This window comes from Argopecten irradians, chromosome 9 (assembly GCF_041381155.1).
Source record: "Argopecten irradians isolate NY chromosome 9, Ai_NY, whole genome shotgun sequence".
Lineage (NCBI taxonomy): Eukaryota > Metazoa > Mollusca > Bivalvia > Pectinida > Pectinidae > Argopecten > Argopecten irradians.
In genome coordinates, this window is record NC_091142.1 from 35,880,051 (window position 1) to 35,893,267 (window position 13,217).

Here is a 13,217-nt window from a genome sequence, read left to right on the forward strand (position 1 = left end):
ATAGACTGACTGGCATTGACGTGGATATTGACAACAGGAGTTCTACCCATTTCAAGCTGTTCCCGGTCCTGCTTCCTTCACCTCATATACAGTGATCGAATACGTATCAATTCCAGGAATAGGTGTCGGATCTTCCCATCCATTTACGATGATCTGGAAATTCCGGCTTGTCAGGATACGGCTTCCTACGTCTAATAGTTCACTCACGCAGGTGTCAGACTCGGGGCAGTGTACAGGATGGGCGTCGTCAAAATGGTAGCACAAGTCTTTTGTGGTCCGTGTCTTTGAGAAAAGAACAAGAGATTCGTAATGATCGTCCGAAATTATATTTTTTGAGATCAGATGACCTCCACTGTGTGCGATGAATCGTAAACATATAGTCTAAAAAAATAAAAGGTAACACACTTTCAACCAAAGAAAATGGAAATAACTATATAGGATGGGAATATGTTATTGACACATTAAACTAGTCAGTTACAAGCCGTTACAAATATATCGCGAATTACAGTGAAATTTAGGTCCAACTGTAATGTAATTACATAGTCTATTAGCTGATCAAAATAATATATTTTGAACAGTTACATATGGATATTTCTTAATTGGATGATAGTTAATTGTCTAACTACAACGTCGGTGTGGATATTATAAAGCATAAATTACGGAACATCGCGATCTAAATGTTTGATTTGATCATACCGAAATTTAATTCCGCGATTTCGAGTCTAACGACGGTCATATACTTATATCAAATTGTTGTCCTAGGGAGATTAGAAAGCATATCAAACAGCAAACTGAGGAATTGGCCTTAGTATGAACTATCAGAGTGAAACACCAGGAAAAGCAGCCGATTGATTGTCCCAATGCAGAGTTAGATATGTGTCAAGGTTGGAATTGAATATCACATTCATTTAATAATAACTGCACCAATTCCGTAACCAACTGTAATCAACTCACCGCTGTCCATTTGTCAGGTGACCTGCCGAGCGTTCGTTGTTTATAACGGTGTCAAATAACATCAGATGTTTAGGAACGTTACTTTGGGGGTCACTATGGAGATTGGTAGTCTTAACGATGTTTTCACCGCCTGAAAAATGAACACAAATTATACACAGAAAACGTCATCTGTCATACATAATATATCATAAACTAATAAATGTCAGGTTAGTAAATATTTATTCATTAACATAAATATAAGATTTCACATGAATGTTTATTTCATATGAGATTTTATAAAACGAGATTAAGAAGTATTTATTTTTGCGAACGTTGGCGAGACAAGTTTCATAAATTCTCATATGAAATAAACACAAATTTAAGATACTTTTTATCACATAACTACAAAAACCTACATAACAAAGCATTTCAGGTCTAAATGTATTTCGGAAGTCCAGCGGAGGCCACCATTTTGTCCCGTCGTTCTCGTAATCCTGACGTCACGTCATTTTCCTGACATCATTTTATTGTTTCTGAATGACGTCACAATTAATTTACAGCCACTGAAAATTGCACTAGGTCATATTACACTAGTGACATACGCAAAAGTATTACACAGGCGAAATCACTGGATATCAGGCAGATTATGTGATACATCGTAATCAAGTAAATAAAACATACACATGTGGCTGACGATGTTATTGTTCTTAGCTGTTCTCAATGCACACTTATTTAACTTGCCAAAAATCGGCTTGATGACGACACTGATATCTACATTAGTTACACCAAAGGCGTGGTTTGTGACGTAAGCAGGTTTTGGTAGATGGGAAACGTTGACTAATAACTCAAACGACGTGTTGGTCACTATTCTGTCTACCTGTAGGTTACCATAGAAATATCCTTGGTTGGAGCAGTGTGACGATGAGTTTGATTGAACATGTGACATAAGAGCGTCGTTGTTGGTATCTATCACCGTCATCCTAAAGGTCAGTACTTCCGGAACCTTGGCGACTGAAAAAAAACCACAAAAACAAAAATTAAAGCACTTATTTTTTATAAACATTTAACATATTGTATGGACAAAAAATAACACACTTTTGATTTGATGGATATGTCAAGTAATTGAAAGATCGCCAGCTGTCAGCAAATCAACCAGGTACTGCACGTAAGTTTGCATTTTGTTTTTCATTTAAAATATTTTATTAAATCAAAAGGATTCAGTTTTGGATCGAGCAGAATGCAAAACCTAGTTCTCCACATGATTACATGCATGTTCAGTATATAGAAGCATAATTTTAAGAGCATATTTTTAAAAACATATTTGCGCTGGACGGGGCCATAAAATAACATTTAATCATTATTAGAATAACACAAATCGTACATATTACTGAAAACACTTACAGATAATTATTTACACATAATTAATTTTTCTTTGTTTTCATACCAAATCTGGCTTTCTGATTGGCCATTTTTTTTTTTGCATACAACTATAATTAATTTTTCTTTGTTTTCATACCAAATCTGGCTTTCTGATTGGCCAATATTTTTTTTCACACCACTATGAAAAAAAATCAGAGAATGGCGCGAAACCCCGACGTTATCGTGACGTCACAATAGAGACATTGGCGTTGCGTATTGATTCGGAAAAAAGAATCCTTTGAAAAACTGCTAAAATGTTACATTTAAACATATTTCATTTTATCAAATAGAGTATAAAATTAATTATAAGTATCGATGTCACTATTTTTTAATTTTATCGGGGTATGAAAAAAAAAATTGTTTGCACGCGGATTCACACAGTTTGCAAACAATTTTTTTTATACCCCAATAAAATAAAAAATAGTGAAATCAATGCTTTAACATAATAACAGGAATTACCTATAGCGATGAATAACATGCATATCTTCCTGTTGTATTAAACATTGATTAATAACGGTATGAATTGATCTGTATTCAATATTCGCTTAATAAAAAGGTTCTTATTTTAGTTTAGTTGATTTGGATTGTAACTTAATCACTCGATGCAACTATATATATGCGTGCATATTCATTTTGACATTCAATTCATAAAAGGAAAAGACATGAATCAGTATTACTGGTTTGAACTTTACCATTCATGATTTCGCCAGTCTCAGGGCCAGGTCCCATCATAATATATAATACAGCAGGAGCAAATATAGTATAAATGCAGTTTAATTAAACTATTAATCAATTGAAATCAAAGTTAGTAATATTTTTAATGTCTACCTGTTTATTTTATGTATTTCTGAATGCAAGCACACATTGCAGAATTTAGATGATGGCTGAAGTGATTACTTCCTTTTGTTAGCAAATTTGCATCTTGTATTATATTAGAGATGCTACTTACTGGGTGGTTGTTGGATATGGAACTTATTTCACACGAGTGACTTATTTTTTAAAAGTTAGCGAATGTCTTTTGTAACTTTTAAAAAATAACTTACGAGTGATCATGGAATATATTATATATGATAAAAATATAATTTCTTTAATTTTGTGTAATTCGCATAAAACGGTTTGATAGGTTATAACGATGAAACGTTGTGTCGTGCTTCTTTAATCAATCAAGCAAGAAATAATGAAATTGAAGTTAAAATATGTCCATGACAATGCAATACTAAAGTTTATATACACTGTAATATAAGAATTTCTCCTATCCTATTGTTGCTATTTAGTTATGACTGTGAACTACTTACGTTGACACACTGATTGGTTGTCGTCCACTACTGTTGTGAAGGACGGTGACTCGCACTGACAATCCTTAGCGTAGTTACTGTTACCACAGTTACCAGGCCAGCACCAACGGTCCTCCCACGAACACGTCCCTTGGGGGGTAATATGATTGAATGTTACTCTCTCAAAATGTTCTTTCTGATTTCCTTATTCTTTCATACTAACAAATAAACAAGACTAAAGTAAAATTGTTAATAACACAGCATTATGAATTTTATTGTAACACTTTTAAAAGTATTTCTTTTTCGGAAACCAAAAACAATATGAAATAGGAATTATAAAACCAGATATTTCAAGAAAAAAACATTTTATAAGAAATATTAACATAAGTAATTGCACACTCCCTGTTTGAGTTGTAGAGCTTGTATAATATCTTCTCACATTGGGAACACGTGATATCCGACAGACTTGTACACACTGTAGTGATACAGTTACTGACGTTTTTACAGGCTGTAAATTAAATAAACTCAGTGTTTTCATGTGTCACGAGAGTGAATATGTATGGGTATGTTCTCTTCGTATAAAAAGGAACCAACAACTATTAAAGATGCTCCACCGCCGACAGAGCATAAATGATGTTAATCATTTGAACAATAATTGGTGTTTAATCGTGTATATATGTGCCTAATTAACACAAAAAATAATATAAAATAATTTATTTCGCCTTTGGTGCATGCGCAATCAGTACTTCATTCCATATAGGATATAGTGTCACGGAATTTTTTCGGGATGCAATTAATTATTTTTCATATTTTTAACTTGTAGTAAAATTATAAGCTCAAACTTTTCAGTGGTGGGAATGGTGTAAAGTAAGTAACTTTTGTAACTGGAGAAAAACACTAAATCGTCTGCTCCTGTTTTTCATAGTGAAAAAATACCATTTGTCAGCGGTGGAGCATCTTTAACTAGCTGACAGTTTAATTATAAAAACGGAGACAGATAACCTGAAATAAAAAGAACGATACCTGACTATACATAGGGACACATACTAGTTGTAATATGCCATATTTATATTGTAAAGTAATAAATATAATATACTGAAATGTATTTATTATATATATATTTATATTGTAAATTCTATTTAAATTTCAGAGTTATTACATTTAGTTTACAATCAATAGACCCTAGATACATTACCCTAACCTAACGAACCATGTGCAGTCCTTTATTATACATATACATATTATAAAGGTTTATGGACAAGTTATTTAAAGAAGTTATAACAGAAAACTATAAAGTATATTAATTATATTGCATAATGAAGAATAAGTTAATTACATTATTTCTAGTTATAAATAAATAAACATACCTTTCAGCACTGTGGCCGTAAAGCACACAGGCTTCCAGCTAAAGGTGGTATTTGTCCGATGCCTATTTTCCATGAAATGTGTGGACACGCTTCCATCAGGGTGGGCGTGCACGTGCAAGGACAGGGTCATGCAAAGTCAATGTGACACTCTCAACCAATTCATTCGCTCACCTCTCAAACACAGATTTACATGTAAAGGACATTACGTGACACAGGGACATGACAATTCAGACAATACACAACGCATGTAGTTTTAACACCTAATAATAATACAATATTATATACACAGTGAATTCAAACACCGCGACACATGTATATGATGTTTAACGACAGAACAACACAATATTGCTTATAGAAGTATATTTAGCCTAACGGAATTGATTTAAAGAAATAAAATTTTATGTTGAAATTATATTAATTAGTTATATGAGTGAAAGTTCTTCAACTTAGAGTATGTAAATATAACACAACAATGTCTATCAAAAGCACGTATTGAAAAATACACTTTCGACAATTTTAAATATCTGACGGATGTGAAATTGTCAATATAATTTTATTTGGTGGCGCTTAAAGACCCACTACCATTTAATTTGTAAAATGGTAACGTGAAACGAGATTGACAATTGACAAGTTAATAGCTCACCCTTAATACTTCAATGATCATCACCTTCTGAGCAATTTATTTAAAATGAATCTATGTTATTTTCATAAAGCGGATCGTCCTATGTTCCCCGCCGTCGTCCTAATTACCGCGCGTTAGTGTTATTGACTATCACTGCAGCAAAACAGCGAGATGAATCTTCATTGTTACATATATACGCATTTATTAAGTAATATTCTCATTTTAGACATTCGATATCAATTTTATTATGTTACTATTGTTAATTTTAATTTTTGTTTCGGAAAGGTCGTGGACCATTAATTGCCATAAGAGCAAAACGGTACACACATGAAGTGTTCTGCTAACGATCTATCTACCAACCTTCTTTTTCACAGATGGAAGGAACAGTATGATGGCACCCCGCATCATTCCATTGCCCTTCATGAAAGATGTGTCCGCAATCTTCTGCAGAAACATCAGGCATACCAGGGTACCAGTTCGTAAATGTTACTTTTGAATTGTCACCGACCCATCGCCAGACACCTTCTATTGCTATGTCATTAGCTCCAATCCAATGATTGCCTAAAACGCAATTATAAGTGTAATGGAAATTATTCCTATGAGAGTACCCATATTTAGATATCATGTGTAGCAACTTCATTCGAGAATAGTATTTAAGATTATGCACGCCTGCATGTAATTATGTCGTTATCATTAAATACTTTTAATATAATAATCTTTTTGACAGTCATGAACTACTGACATATGATCTAGATTTGGCTATAGAAGAATATGTGACTTATCACTTATTAATTTGATTTTAACATGCAGCCATAGTTTTTGATATTGTAAAAAGATGTGCCTTATATATCGACGGCATCATTAATCTTTGACGTTTGGTTAGGCTGATAAGAACGACGGTCTCGCTAACAGAAATACTATATCTAAGCCGGATTGTTATGTTATATAATATATAGCAATTATCAAATGATATTATTCATAACCGGCTGTTTATGTTCTGTTATAACTTTTACCTGAGTCATTAGTGAATGTCCTCAGCCAATTGTTTTCTTCCATGGATTCTATTTTCATAAGGTTGGCGTTGTTTTTCTGACATTCTTCCTAAATTGTTCAAACAAATTACAGGAAATGATATCACAAGTAAAGGCATGTATGACTACCAACAATACAAAATATAACTCAATGAATCAATGTCAATATCATAAAAAAATCCAATCCCAGCAAATGTTTAATTGCATAATTCGATCCTATCTGTAAAAGGTGAAGCATGTTATCATTGTATGTTGAACAGATATAAATGCCATTAAAGACCATTGAATTGATCATGTATAAATAGAATACTCTAATGTGAATAGTTATGATTTATTTTATATTAAATTACCTGTGCTGTGGCCCAGGTTGTGTGCGTTGTATTAACGCGATAACAGTGCTGCTCGTATTTGGACCAACCTGTCTCACATGTGACGCCTAGGGTGTTTTTACCTTTAAAATTCAAAATATAGCGAGTGTATGCTCTTTTCTTATAAGCGGTATCTCTTAAAAGTAAATTGCTGAAATAGTATAACATTTTGGTTTGCAGCCTGAAACATTGTATGGTTGACAATTTCCCAATGCCATATATACCAACAATAACACAAAAAATAAGGCAAAAATAAATCCTATGTTGCAAATTTACAAACAGTGAACTGCTTATGATAAAGACATAATTCAATGCCTTGTTAGGATCACGGAACTAGCGTGGATACTAGCAGTAATGGTATTTTCAATGTTGATTATGATTATAACAACTTACCATTGACATGCACCGTTATCCCAAGTTGCAGAACTATCACTACCAACGCTTGAATGAGAGACATTCTGATTCGGCTTTAGACTGCCAAAACGTCGCAGAATATGTCTAATTTCTGAGAAAAAAAAGAATTCCTTTACTTATTGGTATTTGATGCGATTACTCTACAGGTAAATGATGATTAATACATTAATACATTAATATAACGCCATTTCATGTCTTTAAAGGATTTGTGCAGTAAAAAATGATAATTTCAGTTTATGCTGGAAATGGCTTTATTAGACCATTTAGAAACATCTCCGTGCCGCGCGCGACCGGAATAACCTGTAAACCATCCATATCGAGGTCAAATTTTCTGACCACCCGATTATGCATATTTTCTAGTCCTAAACCGTGTGACGTCATAATAGTCCGTGGCTTATAGCTGTACTATAACTGATGTGCTATCACTTACATCGACGGTCACAGGAAAAGCCGATCAAAGATTACTTTTGAGTGAAGTTAATCGTACAATAACTTTGTCTCGAATATAAATAACTAAAAGAGTGAAATTCGATGTTTCAAAAACTCTAATTTATGCTCTAATGTCAGGTATCTTCGTGTAATTATGAAAGAAAATCCACACAGAAATAAAAGTTTCAGATTTTTTGTCTAGGAGTTCAGCAACGAATACGCTTTAATTAGATAATATTTTCCTGTAGTCTGTATCTTTGATACATTGTGAATTGCAAAGTTTGTGACTGTAAAATGAATTTTTACGTAACAATTTAAGAAATCCTTGATTAAAGCATCAAGGATATGATGCTTGACATACGTACACACCGATGATTGATCATTACAAACATTGTGTTGTGTGTTGCTAACCGAATAAATCGAGATACATTTATTACAATACCGCATAACGTTTCAACATGTGGTTGAAAGAATTTACTTTTGATATTATAAAAGATCTTAATATTGAAATATTAAGCAAAACAAACTATTTTTTCAGACTGTGCGGTCGCTTTCAATTTTTAATCGATATACGAGTAGATACACCGATATAATAGATTTATAATTAGCCATGCCTTTGGTTTGATGGTTATGTAATACCTTGACCAGGATGTTGTTTACCTGTACACAACGCCATTCATCGAACTCACCTGTAATTACCTGGCCGCGGGCAATTTGCTATTCGGTGGACTATATCGGGTATTTGCTATTGTCTTACTGTCAATCAGGTTAGGACATCCGTTAATTGGATTGTGATTTGAATTATGGAACCCCCGTACATCTATGCTCTAGGTTTTTTATTGTCACCTCCATTTTTTAAAAGAAGATGTAAAAGCAAATGGAAATAAAATATACCTGATCATACCTAGGAATACATATTACATACACGCATATATATATATGTCGTACACAGGTAAAACAAAAAATGGAAGGTGACTTATTCAGAAACAAAAATGGTTCTAAGAATAATTTCAACTAAAGATTTAACCTTAAAAATCATTCCAGTCTAGAACTGTAATTACGGAATCGTGGCATATAGCAATCTTCCGTAATTTCTAAGGTATTAGTAAAAATTCTAAGCATGTATTTTCACCGTTTCGAATCTAAATGTACATGTATAGTCATACAAGAAGGGTTACAACATTATCACACTAAATATACTTATTTAAATATCACTTAGTATATTTTTAAAAAGGTACAAGATATTATATCTATTTTTAATGCCTGCAATACAAGTAATTTCAATTTTCATTTAAACACTTTATGTGGTTACTTTTTGGATTATACGATAAATGTTCATATATCATACTATTAAATCTCGGTATGATATACAAAACGGTCGACAATGAATATACTATTTTAAGGATTTAGTATAATTTTGAAATAATGAATTTAAATCTACACTTAAACTGTAATATAGGAACAAACGTCAGAAATACCATTGATGTATTTTTGCTTTTTAGTAAACGTTATGGATAAAGTTTCAGAGGCAACAATATAGATATACATATTATTTTCGGTATAAGTTCAGTACTGTAACTCCAATATCACATAACTGATAACCGTCCACATTTTATTTTTACTCAAAAACTGTGCCGTGTTTGCATCGTTATAGCAGAAGTTTAAATGAAATAAAAACACGGATTCTAGATATATTCATGCAAGGATTTATAAGTGAGACATATACGTCCTTGATTCATGCTAAATTTTGGGATTTTACTCGTAAAAAGATAGTGTTACATTATACTGGTTTTTTTATTACACTGAAATTTACATCATATGCTATCTAAATCTCAGTCCAGACTGATCCGAACATCATTTTGATATCGCTATCAAATTGGACTGATTATCTAATCTAAAGTTAGATATATGCTTGTTCGAATTTTTGAAGTGGTGTAAATGGAATGTTTTGAAACTGAAAATATCTACATCATAAAGCTAGAATAACCATTTACTCGAAAAACTTAAATTGTAGATATAACGTATACGTATATATGCTGTACACATGTATAGTACTAGGCTTACTTTGTGTAGCCGCGGACTACTCTGACATCACAAGACCACGTGACCACCTAGCTCATTATCTCTGAACCGTAGTCGACACTACCCGTAAATCACGAGCAAAACCAACCGATAGCGCTAAAAGCTAGGCGATTCGTTGGGTGGGACTTAATTTTTCATTCATCCAAAGCAATATCCTGACGTATTATCAAAAACATTTTTTGGCTGCACAAATCCTTTAATCATCACAAAAACACTTGAATGGACATATTCCAACGCTGTAGACTATCGGACCTTCGAGCTATGAAGCCTTCATTCACCACGATGGTGCTGCATCATAAATACAACAAATCAATTGTCCTAAATCTGTGTTTTCTCAAAGAAATTACGTTTCCGGAAGGTTGAAAGTAAACCGGTGGAGAACTAATGAACCGTCTTTTGCAGGATATTAAATTTTGTTTTCTTCCCCATACACCCTGCCTGTCCGCCATCTTTGCCGTCTTATTTAAGCACCACGTTGAAATGATGTCTTGTCACAATAGAGTCACGCCAAACGTCGCACCACTTCGATAGTGCCCGGGGCAACGGCAACTATTACAAATAGTTTCTATGTGTGTAGCCAATCAGAGGTCAGTATTTTCTCACGTGGTGTTATAAAATGTAATATTAACACATCACGACAGAGCTAAGACGTATTCTGACTTTCTAGACTTGCAGTGGGGTTTATACTATTTTTATGAGAATAATGATTGTAATAAACATGGAAATTATGTTGAAGTCATAAACAAAACATAGAGTCGTTTGAGAAATAAATTAATACATTGATAAATAAATATCCAAAAAGATGATAATTATTATAGAAAATAATCTATGCATACGGGAATTTCTTTTGAAATTATTGACACGTAAAATTGTTTTGAATTAAAATAATGTAAGACAGATTAAATTAAATCAAAAGAATGTAAGCATTTCTGTACATCTGTCATAGAATATTCGTCACACAGAAACCTTAATAGTGTCATCAAGAAAAAAATATTGTTAGTTATTCTGAAAAAACCCCACAACACATATACAAATCCCTACAAGCTAACACAATACATTTCTACTTTACGTGCACGAGAATACTTATTTGCATGCGTATCTATTAGCATGATAAGACTAAAAATGCATACATGTACATACTTTTCAAAAGAAACTAAAATATGTTTATAAATATATTTACATACCTTGCCAATCATGTGGACATCCATCCACTGCTTTCATGATTTTAGAACTTGGATCCTATTTAACGAAACATAGTAAGTTTTGAGCACCAATCAAAATGAAAATGATCCAATTTCATGCCGTACCCACTTTGTAAACAAAAAGCATTAAAAACGTCCTCTTTTGAGCAGAATTTTGAACTTCGGTTATATAATTCGTATTTACCCATTGATATAAATATCTACTTGTATTTGTAAACCCTCAGTTAAAATAAAAGGTGAGTCGGAGTATACCGTAAAACAAATTCAATGACAGAGCATTAACTGTAGATAACGGAATGAAGACCATTGATATGTAAATTAAGCTTAATACTAAAGTAGGAGGCATTTAAAAAATAGAGGATTACATTTTGTATTTATATGTACATCACTGCAAGAAAGAAATATAAAAAGAATTGAACCCGCCGGTAGCAATCAAATTAAATTACATGTAATTATACCTACTTGTTTTTGTAGTGGATCTGACAACATCCAATTAGGGTTTATAAACTTGGGAAATTGACCAATCATATGAGTGCTCGAACAGTACTGTGTAAATTCCGAAAATAGTGGTCATCGAAGCAAGACCTCTTGTTTACGAAAGAAATGTTTGCGGCTTATTATCATTGATATAAAGACAAAAACTGAAAATAGTCCATCACCAACGTTGATTACTTATATCACATGTATTACAAGAGGCCAAGAGAGCTTTATCGTTCACCTGGTTTGTTATGCCAAGAAATGATCTTAATACAGGTTCAATGTGTATTTCTTCAGTGATTTTAATGATTTACTTTTCTTTTCCATATTGGGAACCACCAATCCTTCCCCAGGGGGTCGGATAAGATTCAAACTCTGTTCCCCAGTCCCCAAAGATATCTCTGGCCTGGTTACAATATATGCAAAAATATATGACTAGTAGCAATTTAAAAGTTTTAAATAACTGTTCACACCTCGCGTGAACTGGAGGAGTGGGGCAAAACCAAGATCTATACACAATTTGTTCCCCTTGGGGTTACATTTTATGCAGATTAGTAGCGATTAAAAGGATTTACCTCTATTTTCCTGTCCCAGAAAGATCAGAGTCAGCATTTATACAAATTCCGTTCCGTTCCCCCTTCCCACACGGATGTTTATGGGGTTAGGGGGATCGATCAGTGTCAATATCTATACAAACATGTCCTCTTACTTGTAAGTATAATATATCTGACGTTTATGAAAGCCTAAATAGATTTTCATTTCTTTTCTTCGATATCTTGCTAATATAACTATTATACAAGACATCTCCAGAAAGAACCAATAAATCTTTTATAGCTTATTAGGTTGTATGGCAAAAGGCAAATTGTCATGTATTCGCTGAGCAATGTCGATCCCGTAAACAACCAAATCAAATATAAAGATATTATCTAATGACGTCTTTAAGATATCTTATATAATATATCTTCGAAAGATATAAGGTATCTTATAAACGAATGCACAAGATATTTCAATTTTCTTTATAGGATATTTTCTTGGTGATATATATTATACAATGTATAGCATATATCTATATATCAGTATAAACATGTACAGGTATGCGTAAGGCAACTTTATAATACAGGAGATGGCTAATAAACTGTAACCGGGGATATTATATTGTAATGTGCAGGAACTATATTCGCGTTTATTCGCAATACTAGCTTATCTTTCGTATCTATTTTGGAACCAATTAGCTTCCGTACTTCACAGACTTTTGTATCGAAAACTGTAATAAACTTATGCCCGATCTTCGATTTTTTAACATTACATTTGGAGTCCAGTTACAATTTAGTTGTTTTCGATTGTCGGGCCTTTGCATTATCGGGCCTTCGCACTATCGAGCCTTCGCACTACCGGCCTTCGCACTATCGGCATTCGCACTATCAGATTATAAAGCCTTCAGACTATAGGACCTTGGGGCTATAATGCCTTCAGATTTTCGGACCTTCGAACTATCAAGCCTTCAGACTCTCTGACTTTCGGACTACAGAACTTTCGGACTATCGGACCTCCTGACTATATTGTCTTCCGACTATATGGCCTTCGTACTATCGGACTTTC

The 13,217-nt window shown here is 33.2% G+C and overlaps 1 protein-coding gene across 1 annotated transcript; it reads right to left on the minus strand.

Moving 5' to 3' along the window:
* Positions 1-1,362: 1,362 nt before the first annotated feature.
* On the minus strand, positions 1,363-5,123 carry LOC138330734 (uncharacterized). Its single transcript, XM_069278257.1, has 4 exons — positions 4,994-5,123; positions 4,066-4,134; positions 3,648-3,776; positions 1,363-1,944 (listed from the first exon to the last, which is right to left on the minus strand). Exons 1-4 carry the CDS (start codon positions 5,121-5,123, stop codon positions 1,559-1,561), a joined length of 714 nt encoding a protein of 237 aa, XP_069134358.1. The 3' UTR covers positions 1,363-1,558.
* Positions 5,124-13,217: the final 8,094 nt, after the last annotated feature.

Excerpts from the sequence above, each read along its gene's own strand:
- LOC138330734 (XM_069278257.1), bottom strand. The coding sequence starts at position 5,123 with ATGACCCTGTCCTTGCACGTGCACGCCCACCCTGATGGAAGCGTGTCC. Across the intron at positions 4,135-4,993 it reads TACGGCCACAGTGCTGAAAG|CCTGTAAAAACGTCAGTAAC; the intron begins GTATGTTTATTT and ends TTTAATTTACAG. Across the intron at positions 1,945-3,647 it reads CAACCAATCAGTGTGTCAAC|TCGCCAAGGTTCCGGAAGTA; the intron begins GTAAGTAGTTCA and ends GTTTTTTTTCAG.